Genomic DNA, 24,873 nt, shown 5'->3' on the forward strand with positions numbered 1-24,873 from the left:
TTTTTCACCATGATACTCACTAGGAGTGAGGGAGGATACCCGGAAAAGTCAAGTCTAAAAAACAAATGCTTCTTAGAGAAGCCAAGGACATTCCTGCAAGGTCCTCCCCAGGGTAACCCAGCCCGTAAGAATTGGTAGCACTCAGCTCCCTGGGCCCTTGAATGCTTTCTGCTTGCTTCCACGACTGTAAATCCTGCACATGATTTGACATCTCCAATGAGAGGTGTCAACTTGTGAGTCCTATAAAAGGACAGGGACAGAGCTGATGGGGAGCTTGGCCATTTCAGATTCTAATCCTAAGTGGCTCTCCGGCTAAAACAAACCCCCTCCGTCTTCTATCACCAGTGTTTGGGTGACTCTTTTTCTCCGCTGGGCCTAGATTACTGCAACAGAAGCAGGTCACTGGGTCCCACCTGCACTCCAGGACAGGAACATGCGTATCAGCAGACAGGAGTCACTGGGAACCATCTTAGAAGCTGCACACCACTCACTTTGTTTGAACATTAAAAGCTAATGACTAAGGAAGTGAAACCGCCTTAACACTTTGTATTTGAGACAGTTGCAGTAAATTCACTATTTGTTCCTAGTGCTCATTTTCAAAGTTAAATTGTCTTATGAGAGACGACAGATAACAGAGTGTAAAGTAACTCCAGGAAACAGAAGGGACTCCCCGACTACTCACATGACTATCAATTTCTCAGTTCAGCGTCTGTGAGTATGTCTCTAAAACACTATTTAATACAATAGGCCAATGCTACAATAGAACAATAAAAGTAGATTTGAAAAGCCCAGTTGAACACCTACATTTCTGATGAAAATTTCTTTTGGTAATCAGCAGCTATTCAAAATGTTTCAATGAATTACGTACTAGCTCAGAGGCCTAATGGCTTCAGATGTTGTGGAGCATGACAAAGCTTGGAAGGTGAGAGCACTGTTAAATAAAACCTGTTCCTTGACTCTAAGTTACATGAAGTAAAATTGCTCTGTAACTATCTGCAGAGACAGAGCAATGGGAACTATCATTTTCTTTCTTCCTCTTTTGCTTTCCCCTCAGTGGACACATTTCTAGAGGTCTACTCATCCATCTTTACTAAGCCATCCCTGTGACGGACGCTGTCTGCTTCTCAAGAGGAAATTGGCCGTGACAGCCCCTCTCCCTCTGTGTAAGTCTCTACTGCTCTTCAGGGACGGAGATAGTATAGTGGGTCCTGCAGGCAACCTAAGACAAAATGCCTTTTTTTTTTTAGGTTCATCTTCACTTGAAGATTAATCTGAAATCATAAAATGGTTCTAAGTGTAAAAACTCACTTTAATTTTTTATCATAACTGTGCTATGAATAACCCAACTATAGCACAAGACTATGGGGAAAAGGCCAAGGAAGGGGAAGGGAGGGGGGAGGTTTTGGTGGAGGGAGAGTAACGGGTAGGGCCACATCTATGGTGCATCTTAGAATGGGTACAGGCGATTGCACTAATGTACACAGCTATGATTTAACAATAAAAAAAAAAAAAAAGAAAATGTCTACTTTGTCCTGGAAAGAAATACAGATTCTACTGCCACAAGTGGTCTAAATTCTATGCAACTTCTAGGAACTTTAGAAATTAAGGCAAGCAAACAAATCAAAACACAAGTTTTTAATTCCAGTTCAAGGATCAAAATTCTTTCCCATAAAGTGTCCAATCCCATACTAAGCATGTGAGAGTTCTTGTCTGGCTTTTAAAGGACTTACTCGGACAGCAGATGTCAAACACAGACCCTGCTCACTAGCGTCCCAGGCTTTGTGGTCACTAAGTAAACTGCAGAAATACATGAAAAAAGTTAAAACAAATTCAGAACTTTAAGTTGTTATGAGTAGATGACTATAAAACATAGATAACTGATTTTGCAGGAGACTAAAAGGACAATCTGAGGTCAACTTGTCACTGATAGTGGCTCAGAACTCAAATCATTCTCTGAAACTCAAGAGATATAGCACACAAATGTTTAATTTCTAGAGTACACATTGTTCCTTTTAAATTTAGAAAGAATCACAAAAGCTAAAACACGAAGCTCTATTTGGCTTCCTATACATTGTTAACAAACACTGTTTATTAAGAATTCATAGCAATTGTCTTGCAGTTTTCAGATACTAAGGAATTATGGCAACAAAATTGTAAAATTAACACAGTATTATATAAAGAAAAAAGGTAAAAATAATGCTTTGAAAATAACTATTATAGAATAAATTAAATTTTAAATCAAAATGATTGACAAGCTTACACGAAACATCTGGGGTGCTGATTAGACGGCTTAAAACTCTCAGCTGGCCACAGCAAGAAGCCAGCACAAAGAGCATGTGAGTCCTCGGTGGGGTCTGAGGCCAGTGCTCACTTCACTTCTTTGGGTTCCAGTCTTCTCCCTCATGAAGCTGGACCAGATCACCTTTCTTGGATCTTTATAAACACCAAAAACTCAAGGCTTCTCTTTGGTCTAATCAGTGTGATTCAAGTCATTATTTTTATTACTTGCAATAAAGTAACATAAACAATACAGCAGACTCTACTTGCAATGACAGCATAATCTCCTTTGAGAGAATTATCCTGGAACCACAACCAGGCTTTTCCCATCCTGTCTTACCCATTAACACACTCCTGAAACAAGGAAACCTCCTCATCAGGCAACAGCAGCTCTATAAAAACGATCTGAGGCAGACATCCAGGAGGTTCTTTTAATACCTAATAATTATGAAACATGAAAAAGACATTGACATAGGTACTGTCAGAGGAGCCTTTTAAATCTCTTTTGTGACATGAAATGTGAAAATCTTTCACTTTTGGTTAAACCTTTAGATTGGATATTCCTCCTCCCGACTAAAGATGAGGACCACCACACTTTGCCCCTATACATTTCTGTTTGGGGCTTGCTGGATTCCCTGCAATTCAGTTGTGGGCACTTGGGGGTGTCATCTGGGATGAAGGATAATGACAACAGTGTCACAGGGCACTGTGTGCTGTCTCTGACCTGGAGACCTTCATCCCTCTAGATTTGCATTTTGTTAGATGTGTTTGATAACACTGGGGCATTGTGTGTTAATAATTTTCATAAGATGGCTAAATTTCATGTTTTCCATTATTAAAATTTGACTTTTTTTTTTTTTGAGAATCTCATTATGTCGCTCTCAGTAGAGTGCTGTGCTGTTATAGCTCACGGCAACCTCAAACTCTTAGGTTTAAGTGATTCTCTTGCCTCAGCCTCCCAGTAGCTGGGACTACAGGTGCCCACCACAATGCCTGCCTATTTTTTGTTATTGTTGTCATTGTTGTTTAGCAGCTCAGGCTGGGTTTGAACCTACCAGCCCCAGTGCATGTGGCTGGCACCCTAAGCAGAGCTATTGGGCACCGAGCCAAAAATTTAACTTTCACTTCAGCAATTTGTAATGTTTTCCCACTGATCTCCAACATTAAAGACTATATATATATAAATTAGCATTTTTCTGGTAAGAATGCCTAAAATTTATTAGTCCTAGTCTCCTTTCTTCACAAATATAGGCAAAATGTTTGGCTACAAAATAAATGAGATCTAATACCCATCTAAAGTTCAATGAAGGCATTTAACATCTGGCAGTCTAAGGCAGCTTAGCTATTTGATCATCTGGTTTAATTCCATCTCTGAAAACTGTCAGAGCCCAGCGTGCTGAGGATGCAGTAAGTCAGACTTCACTGAGCTCAGACGGACCTTTATGACCTTTCTCCGCTGCATTTGGCAACTTTTTAAATTCTGAGGAAATGTTGTCCTATATAAAAACCCTCATGCTTTTAGGGCAAGAGATAACTAGCTTCTGCAGGTAAGTCTGCTTTCTACCATGAAAAGCAAAAACTGTTTTTGTTTTAGAAGCCAGAAAATATAGAACCAAATTTATCGTCCAAGCTTTACTTGTTGAGTCGCATGACACTGTTTACTTCTGTGCTGTTTTACTGTTAAGTCTTACTCTTTAAAGGCTCTGTATTTTGAGTCTTTAACACCCTCTAAAAGAAAAGGAAACAAACTTCAAAAACAAAAATATAGTTACAAGTGGCTACAGAAAATGTAGTTAAGCATACTGTACTATTTTCTACTATAATCTCAATGTTAAAGAGGATTTAACAGCTTCTTTCATAATAAACATAACTTTACATTAAAAATATTTCCTTTTCATCATCATGAAGACTGAGATAAAAGTTGCTATATTATTTATTATACTGTGCACATGTTGGCTGGCATAAGTTTACCTACAAAAATGCCTACTCACAGCTATTAAAAAAACTTAGCTGCCTGTGGTATTACTTCACTGAATACTATATTCATAAAGAATTTTTACCTGTCCAAGTTGTATTTATATAACAGGAAACTATGCTAACTTTAAAAATTTAAATCATGAATATATTACGAAGTTTTCCTATTTCCCAATTACCTTTGTTAAAAATTAAAAAAAAATTGATACAAGAGCCATGTTGAGGCAGTGTTCTGTGTGTGCCGTGTTGAAGGCCACAGTCTCTGCTGATCTATGAGAACACAGCTACGCAGACAGTGAATGGCATCCAGTGCAACTTCAGTATCTCATCCCACTGGGAATTTACTACAGAAAATAGACTAAGTGAGAATTTATCTCTTTTAAATTGCATGTCTGTATTAGCAACAACTGAGTAAGTGAATTCCTTTCTATACATATTGTAAGAGTCAAATCTCAGTGCCATAAACAACATGATTGAGAATCATGTGCAACATGCATTTTAATACAGAATTTATGTCATGACTTAGAGCAATAAATATCACACAGAGAAAGATGTGTCACAAACTAAACACAGTAACAAAAGGAAAGTAAAAGCTTCTGTACACATTATCAGGGTCTTTACAATAAGTTATAGCGTATAGTTCCATCACTGCATATTGTATACAAAGCTGCTAACGTGAACACTGGAAGAAGTCTGTCATGTAGGTCTTAAATTTTGATTTAATAAAGTTTGTACAGTATAAAATAATATCAAAAGTCTAAAAAAACATGAGTTTTTATATTATGCTTATAAATTATTGTTTTATATACGATAAAAAATAAGGTCAAAAGTACAGTTTAAAAAAAAGTGGATGTTGTTATTCTTGATAAGCACTAGAAAAATGTACTATCCCAAGTAAGAAGCAATCTAAAGGCTGTAGTTTCTTAGAAATTTCCCTTTCCTCATATAACCTTGGTTGCCATGTGCTGTAAGATAAACCAATACGTGTACAAAGGGAGCTAAGTAATCGCTTTATAAAAATAATAGAAAACATAATCATGTGATGAGAAACATTGGAAATAAACATAATTACAGGCTTTGTCAAAAGCAAATTAGACAGCCCTGTTTACTGGAATGAATGGGCTGTCAATGAAGGTGACAAAACTTGGGAAATTTCAAAGGCCTGCCAGAAGTTTAAATCTTTCTCAAATTTTTAGTCATAAATGGCAAAGTTGCATACATATCAGGATTATGACATTTTCTAATATAACTAAGACAAAATATGATTTAAAGGTGATAAATCATATCATCTACTACTTCTCATAGAGAATGAAGACCAAGAATCCAGCAATTAAAATGCAGAAGTATGGAAAACAGTCCAGAGGAAACTGGTGGGCAAGCAGCAGTGAGTCTTGATTGGCACAGTAACTAGCTGTACTTTGACAAATTCAAGAACAAATGCCTACATTGAAGGATCTGGTACATTAACCACTTCGATTTATGTAAGAAACTGAAATAGTAAAACTACAGGCTTCTAAAACAGATTAAATTTAGAGAAAAGAAAGATAAAGGAAAACCTCATTTTTAAGTTTACTAGTAGGATCAAAATATTGACAGAGCTGGAGCAGGCAAGAGTGGTTTTCCTGATGCCTGGACCTTGAGCGTTCAGCACGGCCACTCCCTTCTCAGACACTTCTCACCGGTGGTGCTTTCTTTGCATGACGCCAGGCAACAGAGGATTCTTATGTTTTCTACTGAAGATGGTAAGTTCCTCGGCTGACTGAACACATAGAGACAACGGCCTGAGAGAACGAAAACATCACCATCTCAGCAAGTTAGAAGCAGACAAAAGTTTGACAGGAAAGGGCTGGCAGCTGGAGCTAGAGTGGGCGCTCTGCAGGCGGCACACATACACTCAACAAGAAGGTCACTGTTAGAAGTCAGAAGTCGATAGATATGGATGCTTGTGCAGAATCTTCTCGCCCTCTGACATAAATCTCACAGGGAATCTCCTCCATTACTCTGTCTTCTAGGGCCTGGTCAGGGCACTCATGTGCCTGTTTGAAGGTGTAGCTACTTTTCTTGAAAGTGCTATTAAACGTTTTCATTGGCTGTGGCTGTGCAAAGTCGTTCCGGAAGGGAAGCTCCATGGCACTGAGGTTGGTCCTGCTCTGTCTGACGCTGGACGCCTGTGACCCACAGTGGTGGTCGTGAACGCACCGGGAGGCTGAGGAGGGGCGCCGCACCTTCTGGTAGCCGTCCAGCTCCTCAGCCAGGTCTGCCAGGTCTGCAGACATCTCTTTGTTCCTTAGTGAAAACAGTTCGTAATGAGGAGGATCAAACACTTCTTGGAATCCAGTCTTACTAAAGGCAGTTTTGCAAGCCATGACCTTTTTTCGAGGTTGTTTCACTTGTACTAAAATAGAAATAATGAGAAGGACCAAGACAATCCCTGATGTAATGCCAATAATTGTTCCATGAGTTTTAGTGATTTGTTCAAACAGTCCTGATCTTTTCTTTTCTGTGGAAGAGAAATATTGAAGTTTTCAAAATTCATTATTAAGAATACTGGCACATATTGAAAGGTTTTTGTAGGTAAAGCAGAACACTTGGGTCAAATATACACAGTGAAATTTACAATTGGGGTTTGAAACAATTAAAGCAATTATTATGGCTTTATTATGACTTCTGGTTAAAGTACCCAATTATAACACAGAACCAGACAGATTACAGGGAAGACAAAGTTCCTGGTTTCTTCATTTAGAAGATACGTGACAGCATACAATTTGCAAGTCAAATTAAATACATAAATACAGAATGCCAAAATAAACACTGTTGTTCTATCAGGTCCAGATTGCTGCTCCACAGCGGGTTTGAGCAGCTGCCGGGTAAGTGCACGCAGGACATTCTACTGTGGACACGAGAGAGGACCAACATGGCAGACTGACCAGCCCAGGCCCAGCGTCACAGTCTATTGTTTTTGAATGATTACCCAAAATACTTCACATCAAGTTTTTAAGACAAACATATCAGGTTAGATCATCTTTTCTTACGAAGATATTTACTGAACTCTTAAGAGAATAAAAGGCAGACGAACTTTAGTTCTGAGACAGTGATTTGATGACATTCAACTATTGCCACGAGCTATACTTATCTTTCAGACAGTATATACTGGGAATACAGCACAGGTAACTTTTTAATGAAAATTTTTAATGAAAAAATTTTAAAGAGCAGTTCCTAGAATAAGTCTACTTTTATTTGGCAAGACTGTATCTGTCAGTTGATTTTTATTAGTTTCCATATAATTTAAAAGAGAGCAACACTCCAGGCTAACCTCTCAATTATTTTGAACTAAATAAGGTATCTAAAGATACAAATGACAAGCTTTAATAACAGGAAGAAAATAAGGGCAGGAAATACTATGATACATTTTTGAACAACTTAAGGTAAAAAAATTTGTAAGCAAAAAACGGTTTCACTTAGAACAAATATTTTTCCCTTGCTTTTACTGGATCCTAAGGGTTTTTGGTCCATTTAGAAGAACTATATATATGTTTCCATTTTTGCCAAAGCAGCTATGCTAAGCACAGTTACAAAAATTAACATTTTAAGTCTTTCTTAATGAAAGGCAACGGCCCCTCTATGGTCAAAAAGTTGCCCTGCACATTGGACTCACCTTTACAGTGATTCTCATCCCAAGGGTAGGCGCAGTTCTGAACACCGTTACAGACTAAGGAGCTGTTGATGCACATGTTGCTGTGGCAAAAGAAAGTGCTGCCAGTGCAGGGAGCTGCAGGAGAGAGAACCGTGGTGCTGAGCACAGAGGTGCAGACCATCAACCCGTCTTGATTTATTTTACACTTATGAACGTGACTTTACAAATACCACGCTGTGCTACAAACAAGGAGACAAGCACCCATGTGCTCTGATGTCAGCTCACGCAAACCTTTTCTTACACTAATCACTAAAAGGTCATTGTCAATGTAATGACGATATGAATTATTTCCATAGTTTTTATGGAACAGTATATAATTTGGTGAATGTTTTCAAAACTTTAAAAGACAGTCTTGGCAAGAAAGTGAAGACATGAACCCTCGTTCGTTGTTACTGGAAACGTAAAATGGTGTAGCTGTTGTGGAAACTGAAGACTTCTTAAAAAGTCAACAGCTAAAAGGTAGAAACAACCAAAATGCCCACGAATGAAGGAATGAATGAATGAATGAATAAACAAAATTTGGCATCTATAAGGCAAGGGGAAAGAAATGAAATTCTGCAAAACACAACACAGATGAAGTTTGAAAACATAATGCTAAATAAAATAAGACAAATATTTCACTTAGCATAATTGTTATGATTATGGATTGTTATGAGAAATATTACAAGAGACAGAAAGTAGAATACAGGTTACCAGAGTTGGAAGGAGCGGAGAGAGAAGAGTTGGTATTTAATAGATACTCAGTTTCAGTCTGGGATGATGAGAAATTCTGGATGGTGGTGATGGTTGCACAAAAGTATAATGCACTTAGGCTCGGCGCCTGTAGCTGAGCAGCTAGGGCACCAGCCATACACACCGGAACTGGTGGGTTCAAACCTGGCCCGGGCCTGCCAAACAACAATAACTACAACAACAACAACAACAACAACAACAACAACAACAAAATAGCCGGGTGCCTATAGTCCCAGCTACTTGGGAGGCTGAGGCAAGAGAATTGCTTAAGCCCAAGAGTTTGAGGTTGTTGTGAGCTGTGACGCCACAGCACTCTACCCAGGGAGACATAGTGAGACTATGTCTCAAAAAAACAAAACAAAACAAAAAAAATGTAATGTACTTAATGCCACTGAACTGTATACTTAAAATGGTGACCATTTATTTTACTATGATAAAAAAAAGAAAAAATGCACTTTTGCAAAAAAATAAGTTTGAAAGACAGTAAAGGTATATGGAGTATATACCACGTTTCATATTTTGTATGAACATATTTGTACCCTTTCAGCCTGGAGTGTCTCCTCCTTTCCTTTGCTGGTGGCCACCTAGTAGGCATCTTAGATGTAACATTTCAGTGCAAAGAAACAAACAAAAAAATCTGAAAGTCAAGTTAGGAAGCTTAATTTTTCCTCCCAGTAAATAAGATTGTGTAGGTATACTGGAAGCCCCAAACCTCTAAAATTATATCTGGGTAAAACGTATTTCCTGCCTAAAAGATACCATATTTTGTACTTACAGAAAATATGTGCTTCATCAAGGAAGGAGAAATGAGTATTGCTCTGTATTATACTGACATACCTCCATTATTTTTTGTATATTCTTTTAAAAACTTCTTTTCAAGTCACAATTAGTATCTAAAATATTAATGAACAGAGCCAGGAACAGTGGCTTGCAAGAGGCCAAGGAGGGAGGAGCATGTGAGCCTAGGAGCTCCAGGAAGCAGTGAGCTATCATCATGCCACAGTGCTCTAGCTGGTGATAGCAGAACTCTGTTTCTTAAAAAAAAATAAAAATAATATTTAAAAAAATTGGGAAATAATGCTGTGGTAGGTAAGCAAGAATAAAAAATACAATTGTGAACAAACAAGTGGGATTTTTAAAATATACTATCTTTCTCTTAATACACAGTGAGCCTCATTAAGAAAATAGCCATACACACTTACTTCCTGGGGGATGGATACAACTACAACTTGGGCTTTACTTTTACAAATGCAAACAATGTAACTGTGTGTGCATTCGTATTAATCTGAAATAAAGAAATAAAAAAATTAAAAAAGAAAATAGCCCCAAGTTTCATAATTTTTCCTGTTCAAAGAGAAGAAGTTCTGAAATAACTTGATCACCCAAGGGACTACACCAAATGGGCCAAGACGAGGGGCCCCACTGAGTCCACGTGGTGCACGTCTGGGCTGCAAGAATCAGGGCAGCGTAGGCATCAGCCACAGAGGTCCTCCTGTACGTGGCAACATTTGCCAACTGCAGAGCATTATTAGTAATAAAGCTGGTATTTTTCCATCTACCTGCCTTAGCCACTTTGTCTATTTCTCAACTGGCTCTAAACATGGGCAGGAAAAACAGGTCCCCAGAAAACCCTAAAATATAATCTAATAAATGTAGGTCAATAGAGCACATCCAAAATTGCTTTGCTATGAGAGTGAAAAAATAACCTCTCTTTAATACCCTGTGAGGTGTTATTTACCCAAGTTCCAGGGCAGCAGGTTAATAATCTAAAGTCATTATCAAGTAGGGTTTGTTCAGCCCTTTGTCCTCCTCAGCTATAATATCATGTAACATATAATATGTAATAATTACAATAGTAACATTATTTATAAGTTACAAACAACTGAACTTTTCAGCTGGTTTAACTGCTGAGTACTCAGCTACTATATAACTCCTCTGTGGCTTTCGTGACTGAAGAGTCTAAAACAGTGAGGAACTTGGGAAACAGTGCTATGCAGCAGAAAGAGAAGACACCCTGGACTAGTGATCAACACAAACTTTCTGCCACCATTCTTCTGTGTTAGTTATTTAACCTCTCTGGGCCCCAGCTTCCTATCTTAAAATGAATAGGATACAGTACAGTGTATCTCAGGTACTAAAGTTTGATGAAACTGTGAAATTAGTGGTCTCAATCATGTTGATACTCCTGTTCTTAATCTAAGTGCAAAATGATGTACATAACTATTATTTATTTTTATTATACTTTTTAAATTGAGAGAGTCTTGCTCTGTTGTCAGGGCTAGAGTACAGAAATGTCATCATAGCTCACTTAAACTTCAAACTCTTGGGCTCAACAAACCTCCTGCCTCAGCCTCCTGAGAAGCTGGGAGTATAAGGTACATATGCCATGCCTAGCTTATTTTTAAAAAATTTTTTTTGTAAAGGTGAGGTCTCACTGTTGCTCGGGCCTCAAACTCCTGATCTCAAGCAATCCTCCTACTTTAGTCTCCCAAACTGCTACTGTTTCAGGCGTGAGCCACCACACCCCAACGCTACTAAAGTAATTTATTCAGAGACTGTTAAACTATTCAAATAATTTACTTCACAATTTTTAAGAAACACTGATGGTTTCAAAGCTCATCATAGGGACAGTATGTATCAGTTTATGAACAAGCCATCATTCTGAAGGGAGGGAAGTCAATGGGGTGTGGTGGTTTCACTTACTTACAAAATTAACCAGTGAACCTACATCAGCTGTGTCACACGTGTCACGCAATGATGCAATACCGATAGAGGCACTTTAAAACATAAAAAACCAGGGTGGTGCCTGTGGCTCAGAGGGCAGGGTGCTGGCCCCATATACTGAGGGGCGGGGTTCGGCCCTGGCCAAACCGCAAGAACAACAAAAAGACCTAGAGAAGCACACAGCATTTCTGAGTTCCCCATTTCTATAAACTGCAGTTTTCTGTTTTTATTTATACACCATACCACAATTTTATTACATACAATATCATACTATATATTGTGTTCTAATTCTACTTCCTATTTTATCTAGTTTATACATGAGAATGTAGGAAATAATGAGTCATTTTGAAGACAAGTTGAATACGTTTATGATGCTCGGGATTCTGATTTTCTCAGTAGTTTTTAAAGCTCACTCACAGAACGTGATGTGACTGCATGCTGACAGCTTTGTGGCTTCAAAGTGACTAAGGCAGGTTTTCAGCTTTGAGTCACTGGTTGAAAGACCCCAGTTTTATTACAGATTCCTTATAACTGCTCTCCATGTTATTTAGGGCAGGTAGAAAGCAGCAAGGATATTTGGCTCCCAGGAATGTGAGATACATTCATAATTATGTGTGCAACTCTATCAAGACTAGAGCCTTTGCCTGGATAAGCATGGCTGTTTAACGAGAATCAAGGAGTCAGTTATTGACGGGGCATGTTAATGACACACTTCAATTCAGACTGTAACAAAATGACTCGAGTCTGAATCTTTATAAACAACAGACAAATAGCGGAAGTAGTGCCAGTTATGACCTGCTCTCCACTTACAGCCTGAGGTCTCCCTGCTTTCCGCCTTTACTCTCTCCAGGGTCACAGTGTGGATGGCAGGGCCGGGATTTAGCTTCTTCCTCTTTTGATGAGAAGTGGCAATGAATTTGGAAAATGGTTCTGCTTTCAAATAAGCCTACAGGGGCCCGCAGGCAGGATGCCACCGAGAATCACTTTATGGATACATCCTACCAAAAATACCTTCAGCTTTCACAGTTCTAGTCCTAGAAATTATTTTCCTAAAACCACACCCTTTCTTAAAGAGTGAGGTACATATATATCTTAGTATTTGGTGCCTGGGAAGAAGTTAAATGGTCTGATTGCCATTCTGTATAGTCCATTCTAGCAAAATTATACTATTTTAGCTACATCTGCAATATGGAATGGGTAAGCAGGGAATGAAGCTCTCATCCTATGAGCAGAATTAGCTCATTTATATAAACCTTTCTGAAATAGTAATTATTTTCATGGGTGGAATCATAACAGTTACAAATCATTAACAGCTTAGAGAAGAACCAAAGAAGTAGTTTAATAATTTGAATTAATAATAAGCACGTATAAATTTCCTGTTTTGAACTCTGAAACGGGCTTAGCAAATAGAGATTTTCAAACTGGGACTTTTTTTTAATAAATTCTTTGAAATCCTTTATTCTGATGACATACATTCTTTTCAGGAAGATTTTCCACCTGTTTATTAGACATACAATCTTAACTAGAACACATTAGAGAAGAATTTCTCATCCCAAATTTAGATCAGTGTTGCTTAAAATAAATAACGTGAGTCAAAAATGTGAGCAAGTAACTACATTAAAAAGTAAAAGGAGGCAAGTGGAACTAATTTTATTTATATAGTAGATTCAACCTCACTTATCTGTGTGGCAAAGAGTTAACATTATAGCAGGCCGGAGACAGCTACCTGTATAAGATTCTGCATGTCAGGCTGGCGTCTATGAACTCAGCTTTTCTCCATTCCTTAAGGTGGTTCATGGTACCTAGAGTTTGTGTAAACAATGCCATTATGCCAGATGCTTGCTTTCCTTTTGGGAGCCTGGAATTTTGATGCATGCAGGGAGGGGTGCCTATGTGACCAGTCCCCAGTAAAAACTTTGGATACTGTGTGTCTAACAGACTTCCTTGAGCAGAAACACTGCAGATAAACTACTGGATTTCTGGGTGAAGAAACGGATGGTGCTCGGCGTAAGGAAGCCTGCGCAGGGGTTTCTGCAGATTCTTACCGTCCTTCCCCTTGCTGGTCCCACCATGCTTCCTTTCACTGTGATCAACCTAAGCATGAGTTCAGTGCAGGGAAGTGCTGGACCCTGTGAGCCCCTCCAAGTCACCTAACATGTGGGTGGTACTGGGTAGCTTGGAAACAATATCCAAAATATTCTCATTTAAATAGACAATATAAAATACTATTAACATGCTATTTTACACTCTTTATTTCATACAAGCCTTTTAAGGCTGCATTACAAGTACTCTGTTGCCACATGGGCTGGTGGGCAGTGTGCTGAGTGGTGCAAGGACAGAGGCGGGGTGTAGACAAGCTGCAGAGGAAGCTGGAGGGTTTCCTGCTTATGTCTTTGCATAAAGCACTGATGTGCAGTTATTTGAAACACTAAAACAGTCTCTGTGCAGTTTTTTATTTGTTTGGTTTAAAAAGTTCTCAAATTAAACAAAAATTCAGAACAAAGTTCATCTAGTATAATGGTTTTGCTTACACAGACTCCAGGCCCAGCGTGCCCCTTCTGTTAGGGAACAGAGGAAAGCTGTGACAGCAGCCAGCACCTGCAGTCTGCTCAGGCAACGCCACTGGCTGCTCTTGACATTTCTAGCTGCCGAGAAGCTCTTGCCCCATCTAATCTGTTTGATTTCCATGTTCCAAGTCAGCCAGACTCAAACTTGTAGATACCTTTTAACTCAATTTCTCTTACCTTTCATTTTCCATTAGTCGCCAAACTGTCTCGATTGTATCTCCACAATTCTCTTCTATTCTCACTGTCACTGTTTCGGTTCATATCTTCCTATTTTCTCACCTTGACTTTAGAAGATACCTTAACCAGCCTCCATGTCCATTTAAGCACAGTTCTGACCGTGACTTTGTGGCATCAACCTCCCTGATGCCGACAGTCTAACTTTAGCCTTCCCTGACTCTACAACTTGCTCCATCCCTACTTTCTGTGGCTCACATTCACTCTAGATCAATGCGTTTGTTCATTCTGTTTCTTCTGTTTGGAATAACAACAAGAAACATTTGTACTTTTACCTGCTTGAAGTAACTTGGATATTTAACAGAAATGTATTTCTCAAATGGTCTTTGTCACAGTTAATCCTATGCTGTGTCTGTGGACCCTTTTGGGCAGGCACAGTTCCATGTGTTTCTGTATCTTGACAGCATCACACACAGTACCTCGTACACTAAATGTTAAATGAATGAATGGAAAGCAGGGAGGAGGGCTGATGGGTCGGACTGGCTTCATGACCTAATTGACCATCTGATAACTCGAAGTCTTTTAAAACTACAGATAAAAGAATTCCACTATAGGTTGGCACCTATGGTTCAGTGAGACTGTCTCTAAAAATAAATAAATAAATTCAACTATAACAAAGCCTGTATATGGTTATAGTCATGATTTTAATATAGAAGACACGAAATTATAATATATCTTAAAATTATAAGAAAAAACTTAATTTTCAAATGTGTCAAGAAAAGTATATAATATTTTACTGTTATACCATTATATTTATAAACTTTGGATTTGCACAAATCCTACAATTTACCTTTTTTTTTTTTATAGACAGAGTCTCACTTTGTTGCCCTTGGTAGAGTGCTGTGGGATCACAGCTCACAGCAACCCCCAACCCCTGGGCTTAGGCGATTCTCTTCCCTCAGCCTCCCAAGTAGTTGGGACTACAGGTGCCCACTACAACGTCTGGCTATTTTTTGGTTGCAGTTCTGCTGAGGCTGGGTTCAAACCTGCTACCCTTGATATATGGGGCCAGCGCCCTACACAATGAGCCACAGGCGCCGCCCAACAACTTACCATTTTAACATGTTCATCAGACACGATATAAAAGCCAAAATACTTATGTCTCATGAGGACATGAGATTAAGACGTGCCACTTATTTTTAGAATATACATGATGGGAACATATCTAGGAAGTTCAAATATGTCTGAAAGTGGTACTTTCTTTTCATATATGAGATGAATCTGAGGAAAGGGACTAGTTGAAGAAGCTAATCATCCTTTCCAAATACCAATTAAAGTTAAGAGCCATTCAAAATCAAGTAAAACAATGATGGTATTTTTGAAAGCAGATTTTGTCAAAGGCAATGTAATATGAACTCCACTTATGACAAGCAAAATAAATAAACACTGGAAGTACTGACATGTCACTTGGATTTTTAGGAGATAGAAAAGTAAAGAAATATGGCAGAGCTGATTTTTCGTTGTGGGAATTTATTCATTTGAATTTTCAAGAATCTTAGGGGAGAATCCTAGAACCTGCCCTTAAAGTTTCTCTTTTGTTTTCAGACAAAGTCTCACTCTGTGCCCAGGCCAGAGTGCCGTGGTGTCCTAGTACTTCACAGCAACCTCAGACTCCTGGGCTCAAGTGGTCCTCCTACCTCAGTCTCATGAATAGCTGGGACTCCAGCTGTGTACCATGACACCTGGCTAATTTTTCTATTTTTTTTGTAGAGATGGGGGCTTGTTCTTGCTCAGACTGGTCTCAAACTCCTGGCCTCAAGCAATCCTCCCTCCTTGGCCTCCCAAAGTACTAGATCACAGGCATGAGCCATGCCCAAGTTTTCTCCAGGTTTAAGCTGGGTCAACTGTATATGAGCTATAACATCTTTCAATATGAAAAAAATTCCTACATACTCACAAAATAGTAAAGATAACTTTTAAAGACTTAAGGAATTAATAAAAAGACACAATTTCCATGGTAAGTATAAAGAACATATCTATAAAGTCTATGTAAAAGGGGCTCAGTGCCCATAGCTCAGTGGTTAGGGTGCTGGCCACATGCACAGAGGCTGGTGGGTTTGAGCCTGGCCCAGGCCGGCTAAACAACAATTACAACAACAACAACAACAAAATAGCCAGGTGTTGGGGTGAGTGCCTGTAGTCCCAGCTACTTGGAAGGCTGAGGCAAGAGAATTGCTTAAGCCCAAGAGTTTGAGGTGCTGTGAGCTGTGATGCTACAGCACTCTACAGAGGATGACAGAGTGAGACTCTGTCTCTAAAAAAGAAAAGAAAAAGAAAAAAAGTATATATAAAAGGAAATGAGAAGGGAATCACAACTTGTCACTCCAAGAATTGACTCAACACAAAAGGCAGCAATAATGGAGGGAATGACGAACAGGAAAATTAGAAGAGAACCAGCAAAATGGCAGAAGTCCTCCTCATCTGTGACGACCTCATGTAAATAAACTCCACAATCAAAAGGGAGAGACTGGCAGATTTAAAAAAAGATCCAACTAACTTTGTCGGTGGTGTCTAAACATACAAAAGGTTCAAAGTGGAAAGGTGGGAAAACATATTTCATGCAAACATTTACTGAAAGAGAGCTGGGGTGGTGATGCTAATCTCAGACAAAAATGGACATGATATACTGATAAAGGGTCAATTCTTCAAAAAGAAAAAACTTAAGTAGAGCTCCAAAATACAAAAGCCCAAACTGACAGAATTGAGGGAGAAACAGACAGTTCTATAACAATAGAGACTTCAGCACACTACTTTCAAAAATGGATAGAATAACCAGACAGAAGATCAGTAAGGAAATTAAGGATGTAAACTTTAAAGTTTATATAAGCTTAACAGAAGTTTAACACTATAAACAAACTAGACCTAAAATATACATAGAAAACTCCACCTAACAACAGAATAACCATTTTTTTAAAGTGCACACTGAATAGTCACCAGATCATGTGTTCAGCCACAAAACTGGTGTTAATACATTTTATTTGATAAAGACTGAAATCATACAATATTTCTTTTATAATCACAATGGGACTAGAAATTAATAACTGAAGGAAGACAAAAACATTAAAAAATTTGTAGAACAAAGTTGTGATTTCAAAGAAAGAAATCACAAGGGAAATTAGAAAAGACCTTCAGACAAATAAAATGAAAAACATGACCTGCCAAAACTCATGGGAGATTCACCACTGTAGAAGCCTACACAAAAAAAGAAGAACCTGGACTGATCACTTTGCACCTTACAGAACTAGAAAAAGAAGAGCAAATCAAACCTGAAGGCAGCAGAAATAACTGAACAATAAAGACCAGAGTAGAGACGGAAGAAACAGAGAACAGAAAAACAGAGAAAATAAAAAACCCGAACATCGGTTCTTCAAAAAGAATAACAGAACTGACAAACCTTTAGCTAGAATGAGAATAAAAACTGAAATTATTAAAATCAGAAATGTAAGTAGAGACATTACTCTAGATCTTACATATATATAAAAGATTATAAGAAAATACTAAACCAAGTATATGGCAACAAATTGATAACCGAGGTGAAATTCCAAATTCCTAGAAACATACAATCTATCAAAACTTCATCACAAGGAAACAGAATCTGAATAGACCTATAATAGAACTGTATTAGCAAGGAGATTAAAGAAGCCATCAAAACCCTTTCCACAAAGGACAGCTTTCCTGGTGAATTCTACTAACACTTCATGCTCATTCTGCGAGGCCAGCATTATGACCCTGACACCAAAGTTAGAAAGAGATGTAAGAAGAGAAAACTGCAGACTAAAATCTTCTATGAATGTTGATAAAAAAAATCCCCAAGAAAATACCACTACAGAATTCAGTAACATATAAAGCAGTGGTTCTCAACCTTCCTAATACTGTGAACCTTTAATACAGGTCCTCATGTTGTGGTAACCTCCAACCATAAAATTATTTTCGTTGCTACTACTTCCTAACTGTAATTTTGCTACTGTTATGAATCATAATGTAAATATCTGATATGCAGGATGTATTTTCATTGCTACAAAGGGGTCGCGACCCACAGGTTGAGAACCGCTGATATAAAGGGATTGTACACCACAACCAAGTGGGATTTATTTCCAGAATGCTCAACATATGAAAATCAGTTTAACATATCACACATTAACAGAAAGAAAACAAATATGATCATCTCAACTGAATAAACAATTTGACAAAATTGAATACCATTTCTTGATAAAAACACTCCAAAAACTCGAAATAGAAGAAATTCCATAACATGATAAAGGCCATTTATGAAAAGTCCATGGCTAATATCAGTCAATGGTGGAGTGACAGCTTTTGCATTAAGAGGATGCCCCATCTCACTTCCATTCAACACAGTACTGGGAAGATCTAGTTAGAGCTATGAGGTATCCAAATTGGAAAGAAAATAAAAAACTTTCTCTGTTCACCAATGACATAATCTCACATGTAGGAAACTCTAAACCAGGAGGGCCCAAACTTTTTTTTTTTTGCCACACAATGGAAAAGTAAGAGTTGTCTTGGACCATATATTAAATATATAAACACTAACAAAAGCTGATGAGTAAAAAAAAAGGTCTGTACATGCTTTTTGTGATCTCCAACACCACAAATAAACAAAGAAGTCCTCCCCAGATGAGCACGTAGCCATGGGCCACAGTCGGGCATCCCTCTCCTAAAGACCACATACAGATACCCGGGAGGATTAATAAACTAATTCAGCAGAGCTGCAGGATGCAAAACCAAGACCTAAAAGTCATCTGCTTCCTATATAGTAATAACGAACAATCAGGAAAGGAAACTAAGAAAACAATTCCATTTACAACAGCATCAAAAGAAGAAAATACTAAGATACTCATAGTAAAATACTAAATTTAACCAAGAAGGCAAAAGATTGTATACTGAAAACCACAAAATATTGCTGAATGAAATTACAGATGAGAAATAAACAGGAACACATCCTGTGTCTATGGTTTCAGTGCAGTTAGGATGACAGTATTGCTGGAAGTGAACCACAGAGCTACAGTGACCCTGTCAAAATCCCAACAGTGTGATTCTGCAGAAACAGGAAAGCCTGTCCTAAAATTCATGGACGCTCAAGGGACACTGATGAATGGGAAAACCAACCTCGAGAAAGAAGAAAAAGTTGGGGGAGTCACATTTTGATTTCAAAACCTACTGCATATCTACAGTAATCAAAACAAGTATATGGCCTAAGAACAGACACACTGAACAATGGAAGAGTGCCCAGAAGTAAACCTTCACGGAAATGGCCAACTGACATTTTTTAGTTTGTTTTTAGAGATGGGGGTCTCTCCATGTTGTCAGGCTACACTACCCATTGAAGGGGCCACCAGAACACATTACAGCCTTGAAGTGGTTCCAGCGTTCCATAGAGCTGGGACTGCAGGCTGTGCACCATGTCCAGGCCCTCTGACTTGTGACAGGCCTGCCAAGACTCAGTGGGGAAAGGACAGTTTTTTCAACAAATGATCTGGGGAAAAACTGAATATCCAAATCAAAAAGAATGAAGTTGTGCCTCACACTTATACAAAACTTAACTCCAAATGGATGAAAGGCCTGAATGTTAAGTAAGAGCTAAAACTATAAAGTTCTCAGAAGAAAATGTGTGAGAAAAGCTTCACAAAACTGGTGTGGCAAGGATTTCTTAGTTATTATATCAGAAGTAAAGGTGATGAAAGAAAAAATAGATTGGGTTTCATAAAAATTAAAAAGTTTTGTATGTCAAACAACACTAGCAAGGGACTGAAAAGTCAACATAGAATAAGAAGAAGTCCGCTAATTGTTCATCTGATAGGGGATTACTACCTAGAGTATGTAAAGAACTTCCATGAGTTAAAAAAAAAACCTAATTCAAAAATGAGCAAAGGACTTGAATAGACAGGTCTCTATAACAGACCCAAAGGGCTAAGAAGCCCATGAAAAGATGCTCAGCATCACTCATTACCAGGCAACCAAAACCACAAAGAGGCACCACTTTATACAATTTGGATGGTTATTATTTCAAAAAATACAAAAAATAATAAGTGTTGGCAAGGGGGTGGAGAAACTGTATACTGCTGGTGGGAATGTGAAGGCTGCAGCTCGCTCTGGCGAGCAGCACAGCCTCAATTGAATCTAAACAGCTTGTTAGTTTCTCTAAAGCTTAAACAGCTTTGCTGCATGAGCCAGGAATTCTACTTTCAGGTGTATACTGGAAAGAACTGAGAAGGAAATCGAACAGATACTCATACACCAATGTTAATGGTGACATTATTCCCAACAGCCAAAAGGTGGAAACTATCAAAATGCCACCAGTGAAGGGACAGATGGAATGTGGCACACAAATGCGATTCAGCCTAAGAGTGAGTGAGATTCTGACACACAGCACAACATGGTCGGACCCTGACAGTACTGTCTGAGTGGAGGGAGTCAGACACAGAAGGACAGATGTCCTGTGACTCCACTTAGATGAGCAGTGCAGAGGGGAGGGGACGGGGAGTTACTGTCCAATGAGCTCAGAGTTTCACTCTGGGAGAGGGTGGCAGTGATGGCTGCATAACCGTGCAAATGCACTTCACGCTGCTGAGTCACACAGTGAGAACTGCTGAGGGCAAATTTTGTTAAGTCTATATTACCACGATTAAAAAAAATTGTAACTCCCCTGGGAAGATACTTGGCAATCGTAGCCCAACTCTTTATGATCCACCTTTTGACCTGACAATCCGTCACCTAGGAATCTACCCTGAGGATACGACTGCAACAATATGAAGATACAGAATATTAGTCAGGGTGGCCTTGTTTCTAACTGTAAAATATTTGAAATAATTGATAAGCCCTTGAATATTATAGAGGACCAAATAAAATTGGTATGTATAATACCACATATATAATAACGTACCTGTAAAAAAATAAGGATGCTCTCTATGAATTGATATGGTCTGACTTCCTGGATATACTTTTAAGTAAAAAATGCAAAGGGCCAAAGAATATAATGTTGCTCTTTATGTAAGAAAAAAAGGGACATAAGAAAAGATGTGAGTACTTGCTCATCTGAGCAAAGAGAAATCGGGGTATAGAAATGTAATGAAGAGAAATGGGCACAGGGCACTGAGTGTGGGTTTCCTTGTAAAGCTCTCAGAACAAAAGTCATGTTCCAAGTACCCCAAGATGAGAACAGTTTAAAAGTAACCATGATGTGGGGCAGCAGGGGAGGGGGGACAGTACAGCCGCAGTGAATCTAAGTGCAGGACCAATGAACGATGTAATCAACAAAGAAAGGGGAGAGGAGAACAGCAACTAACCCAGGTAACTGGGAACAGCATTGACAGTAAAGCTGAGGTCAGAACTGTTCAGAAAGTGCTGTGTCAAGAACCTCCTCATGGAGACTGCAGTTAAAAATCACAAAATTACTTTTGTGTGCATTAGGATTGAACAAATGTATTTTTGGTAACTGGAGTCAGGGTTCTTACTCTAAGATAAAGAAAGTGCTCCTTTGAAATATGGTTGGTTCTAAAGCTAGGGCTGGGGAAATATAAATTGAGCCTGGTTCATCGAGTGGTACCAGAAAGTAAGTGATTCAAAAAATTATAGTTGGGCACATCAAAAGGATACAAGAGGCAAACTGAAGGAGCTCCAATGGGAGCTTGGACTCTGGGCAAGAAAATATTGCTAGTATTAAAGAATAGTAACAGTACTTTGGTGTAATAGTTGAAAAGTAAATATTCATGAGCCCATACCAATATAAACAAACAACTGAATAAAGTCAGAAAATAAAGAATAGTTCTTCCTCATAGCAGAATTCTAATTTATATACATAGGAGGAACGATGGTAACTGAAAATCACCATTAGGTAAACACTATGGTAATGACTGTGATAGGCAGAAGCCACCAAAATTAGTGAGTGAATGGGTATTTGTATAGTCTCAAGGAGACTTCCTAAACAGAAAGGAAAAATACTTCTCAGTGGCCGGGAGCACCTGGATGACCTGCGCAGAGCTGACAGCAGCAGCAGGAGCCGAGCTGGCAGCACCAGCCCTCACTTCACTGATACACTTTTCTGAGAAAAGTACAATGTGATTTCAGTCTTAATAGAAACACACAGCCTCAACCGAATCCGTAAGAAAACATTATACATCTTTTCACCGAAGATCCACGAGTAGTTCCCAATGAGTCCAGCTCTCTCAAGGTCAAACGGTAAAAAGTGTGGGAATAGTGCAGACGGCCGCCTACAGTCGGAGACCCCACACCGCGGTCAGCGCAGGGTGCTGGGCTCTGGTCCTTGCACTGACCCTCAGCACAGCACTGCAATTATGCCTTCTAACTTGAATGGCACAGGCATAAGGCTCAATGGTTCTGTAGCAAAGCTTCTTGGAGGCCTGGCCCATTCTGAGTGAGCTGCAGACCTCTGCTTCTCCACAATTCTGACCGCTGGTCTTATCTCTGTGACTCCAGCCTGGACCGTTTACAGCAACAGTTTTGGGTTTGCTGATCTGGAATTTCTGGTTCCTGCTAATGAAGGAGATGCTTTTTTGATAAGCATGATTCAGCTTTCAACAGAAACCGAACTTTTGAATTTATCCTAAAAGGCAAATGAAGACACTGAAGTACGATAAAGGGAGACAAGTCAAATAACAAAAGAAGCAAGTCACCCTGAGTTTAAGCTTCAAGGAAATAACATTCTGCCAACAATCACTTAAGCTTGGAGAAGAACTCCAAGCCTTGGGTGAGGCTCAGCCCTGATGGACAGCTCAATGGCAGTCTGTGAGACCCTGATCTGAGATGTTCCTGGACTTCTGAAACCTGGAAAGTATAAGACACCAGGTGGTGGTGTAAGCTACTCCATTCATGGTGCCTTGTTATAAAAAATTAATATAGGAGGCGGAGCAAGATGGCGGCCGAGTAACAGCTTCTCTGCATCTGGGCACAGTGAGTCTCGGGAGAGAGGACTCCAGGCATCTCTGGCTGGTGGGATCTGCCTATCATCACCCCTGTGAGGGTACAGGGAGTCAGCGAGAGACTTCTGGACCCCAGGAGGAGGACTAAAACAGTGGAAAACCGGCAAGTGGTCGCGTGTGTTCAATCCGTCTAAACCCGCCCACAACTGTAAGTTCAGTAGCAGCGAGACTGCAAACCAGAAAGGCCTTACCTGTGAACTGTTTTGGTGTCTTTGGACTTGGCACTCAGTTGAACTGCCTTGGGGAGAGCCTGAGTGGGAGTGTGGAGAACTTTGGCCATTGTCTAGGGCCCCAGTCTGAGCCGCTGAGCCAGACGGAACTAATAGTGTTTGGCTGTGGGTCACAGGGAGCCATTGTGAGCGATCTGCCCCGCAAGCTCTGCCCTCAGGGTTGCAGAGCTAGAATCGGGTGGGAGCTGGTAATCCAGCAACCAAGTAGCCTAAGGGTGGGGTCTGAGCCGCCTTGCAGCCCTAACCCTCAGGGGCAGAGTGAGACCGGTTTTGGCACACTGGGTAAGTGGATAGCCACTTCAGCAGTGATTCCAGCGAGAAAGCTAGGAAAGCTTCTGCTCAGCAAGTTTACAAGTTCAAAGTGCCTTTTAAGTGGGCTGAAGAGAGATTTAGGGTGTCTACCTGCTGGGGTTTGAGAAATCAGCAGGCTCCAGTTGTATGTATCAGAACTGTGATTAACATCTCATACCCCAGAAGACCATGTGTTGCCCAGACAATATTCAGTAACATATACAAACGGCTTTGTTTTTGGTTCTGTATTTTTTTCTTTTTTTTTGTTTGGTTGTTTTTTTTGTTTATTTTGACATTGTTGATGTTCTTTTGTTTTTAATTTCAATCTTTTCCATACAGATCCTTTTTCTTTCTCAATTTTTCTAGTTTAATTATAATTTCCCATTGCTGCCTTTTTCAATAACTAGAACTTCATTTTTGCTAGTGTTTCTACCGCTATTATTTGGTTTTTCACCCAATTTTATCCCATAAAGTTTTCTGTTTGCTTGTTTTGGTTTGATTTATAGCATTTTTGTCTTTCCTCACTACTTGGTGGAGGTGGGGTACTGTGTCTGATCAGGTTAGCAAAGAGCTGCTGACCTCAAGGGAACCACCCCACTGGGCACCCCCAGAAGGTGGTTTTTTTTTTAAGGTTGTATCAAAGTACCCTACTGTACACCTATATTGCTCTGTCTCCCTCTTTCTGTGCCTCTCTTCTTTTTGTCAATATTCCTTTTAGCCACCCCCTCTCCTTTCTCTATTTTTCTTTTCTTTTTTCTTATCACTCGGTCCTCCTTTCTTTCAACCCTTTTTTGCTCTTCAATCTTCTCACCCTTCTGGTCCTGTAACCCTTAGTCCACAGGCACGAGAACTTAAAGAGCAAGAGGAAGTGAAAGGAAAATTAGGGCAAGGAAACAGATAAAAGAAATCACTCATGAGGAAGAATAAGAAGAAAACTCCAGGCAACATGAAGAACCAGTTCAGAACAACCCCGCCAAGGGACCATGAGGTAGCTACTGCAGAGGATTCCACCTATAAAGAAATGTTAGGAATGACAGAAAGGGAATACACATGTTGAAAACAATGAAAGAAATGATGGAAACAATGAAGGAAACTGCTAATAAAGTGGAAAATAACCAAAAGGAAATCCAAAAACAGAATCAAGAGATGAACGATATGAAGAATATAGCAGAGCTGAAGGAAATGAAACAGTCAAT

General features: G+C 39.3%; 1 protein-coding gene across 4 annotated transcripts in view; it reads right to left on the reverse strand.

Annotated features, from left to right (window-relative positions):
• Nucleotides 1–1,653: 1,653 nt before the first annotated feature.
• Nucleotides 1,654–24,873, reverse strand: part of NETO2 (neuropilin and tolloid like 2) — a 72,746-nt gene continuing 49,526 nt past the window's right edge. For 2 of the 4 annotated variants that reach the window (XM_053582081.1, XM_053582082.1), the window contains exons 8-9: nt 7,907–8,020; nt 1,654–6,751 (exon numbers count right to left, since the gene is read on the reverse strand). In XM_053582081.1, coding sequence (XP_053438056.1) covers nt 6,171–6,751; nt 7,907–8,020 — 695 coding nt within the window. In that variant the 3' untranslated portion in view covers nt 1,654–6,170. The remainder of the gene's footprint in view (nt 6,752–7,906; nt 8,021–24,873) is intronic. The other 2 variants (XM_053582084.1, XM_053582083.1) reach the window with 1 other exon arrangement.

Source organism: Nycticebus coucang, chromosome 2 (assembly GCF_027406575.1).
Source record: "Nycticebus coucang isolate mNycCou1 chromosome 2, mNycCou1.pri, whole genome shotgun sequence".
Lineage (NCBI taxonomy): Eukaryota > Metazoa > Chordata > Mammalia > Primates > Lorisidae > Nycticebus > Nycticebus coucang.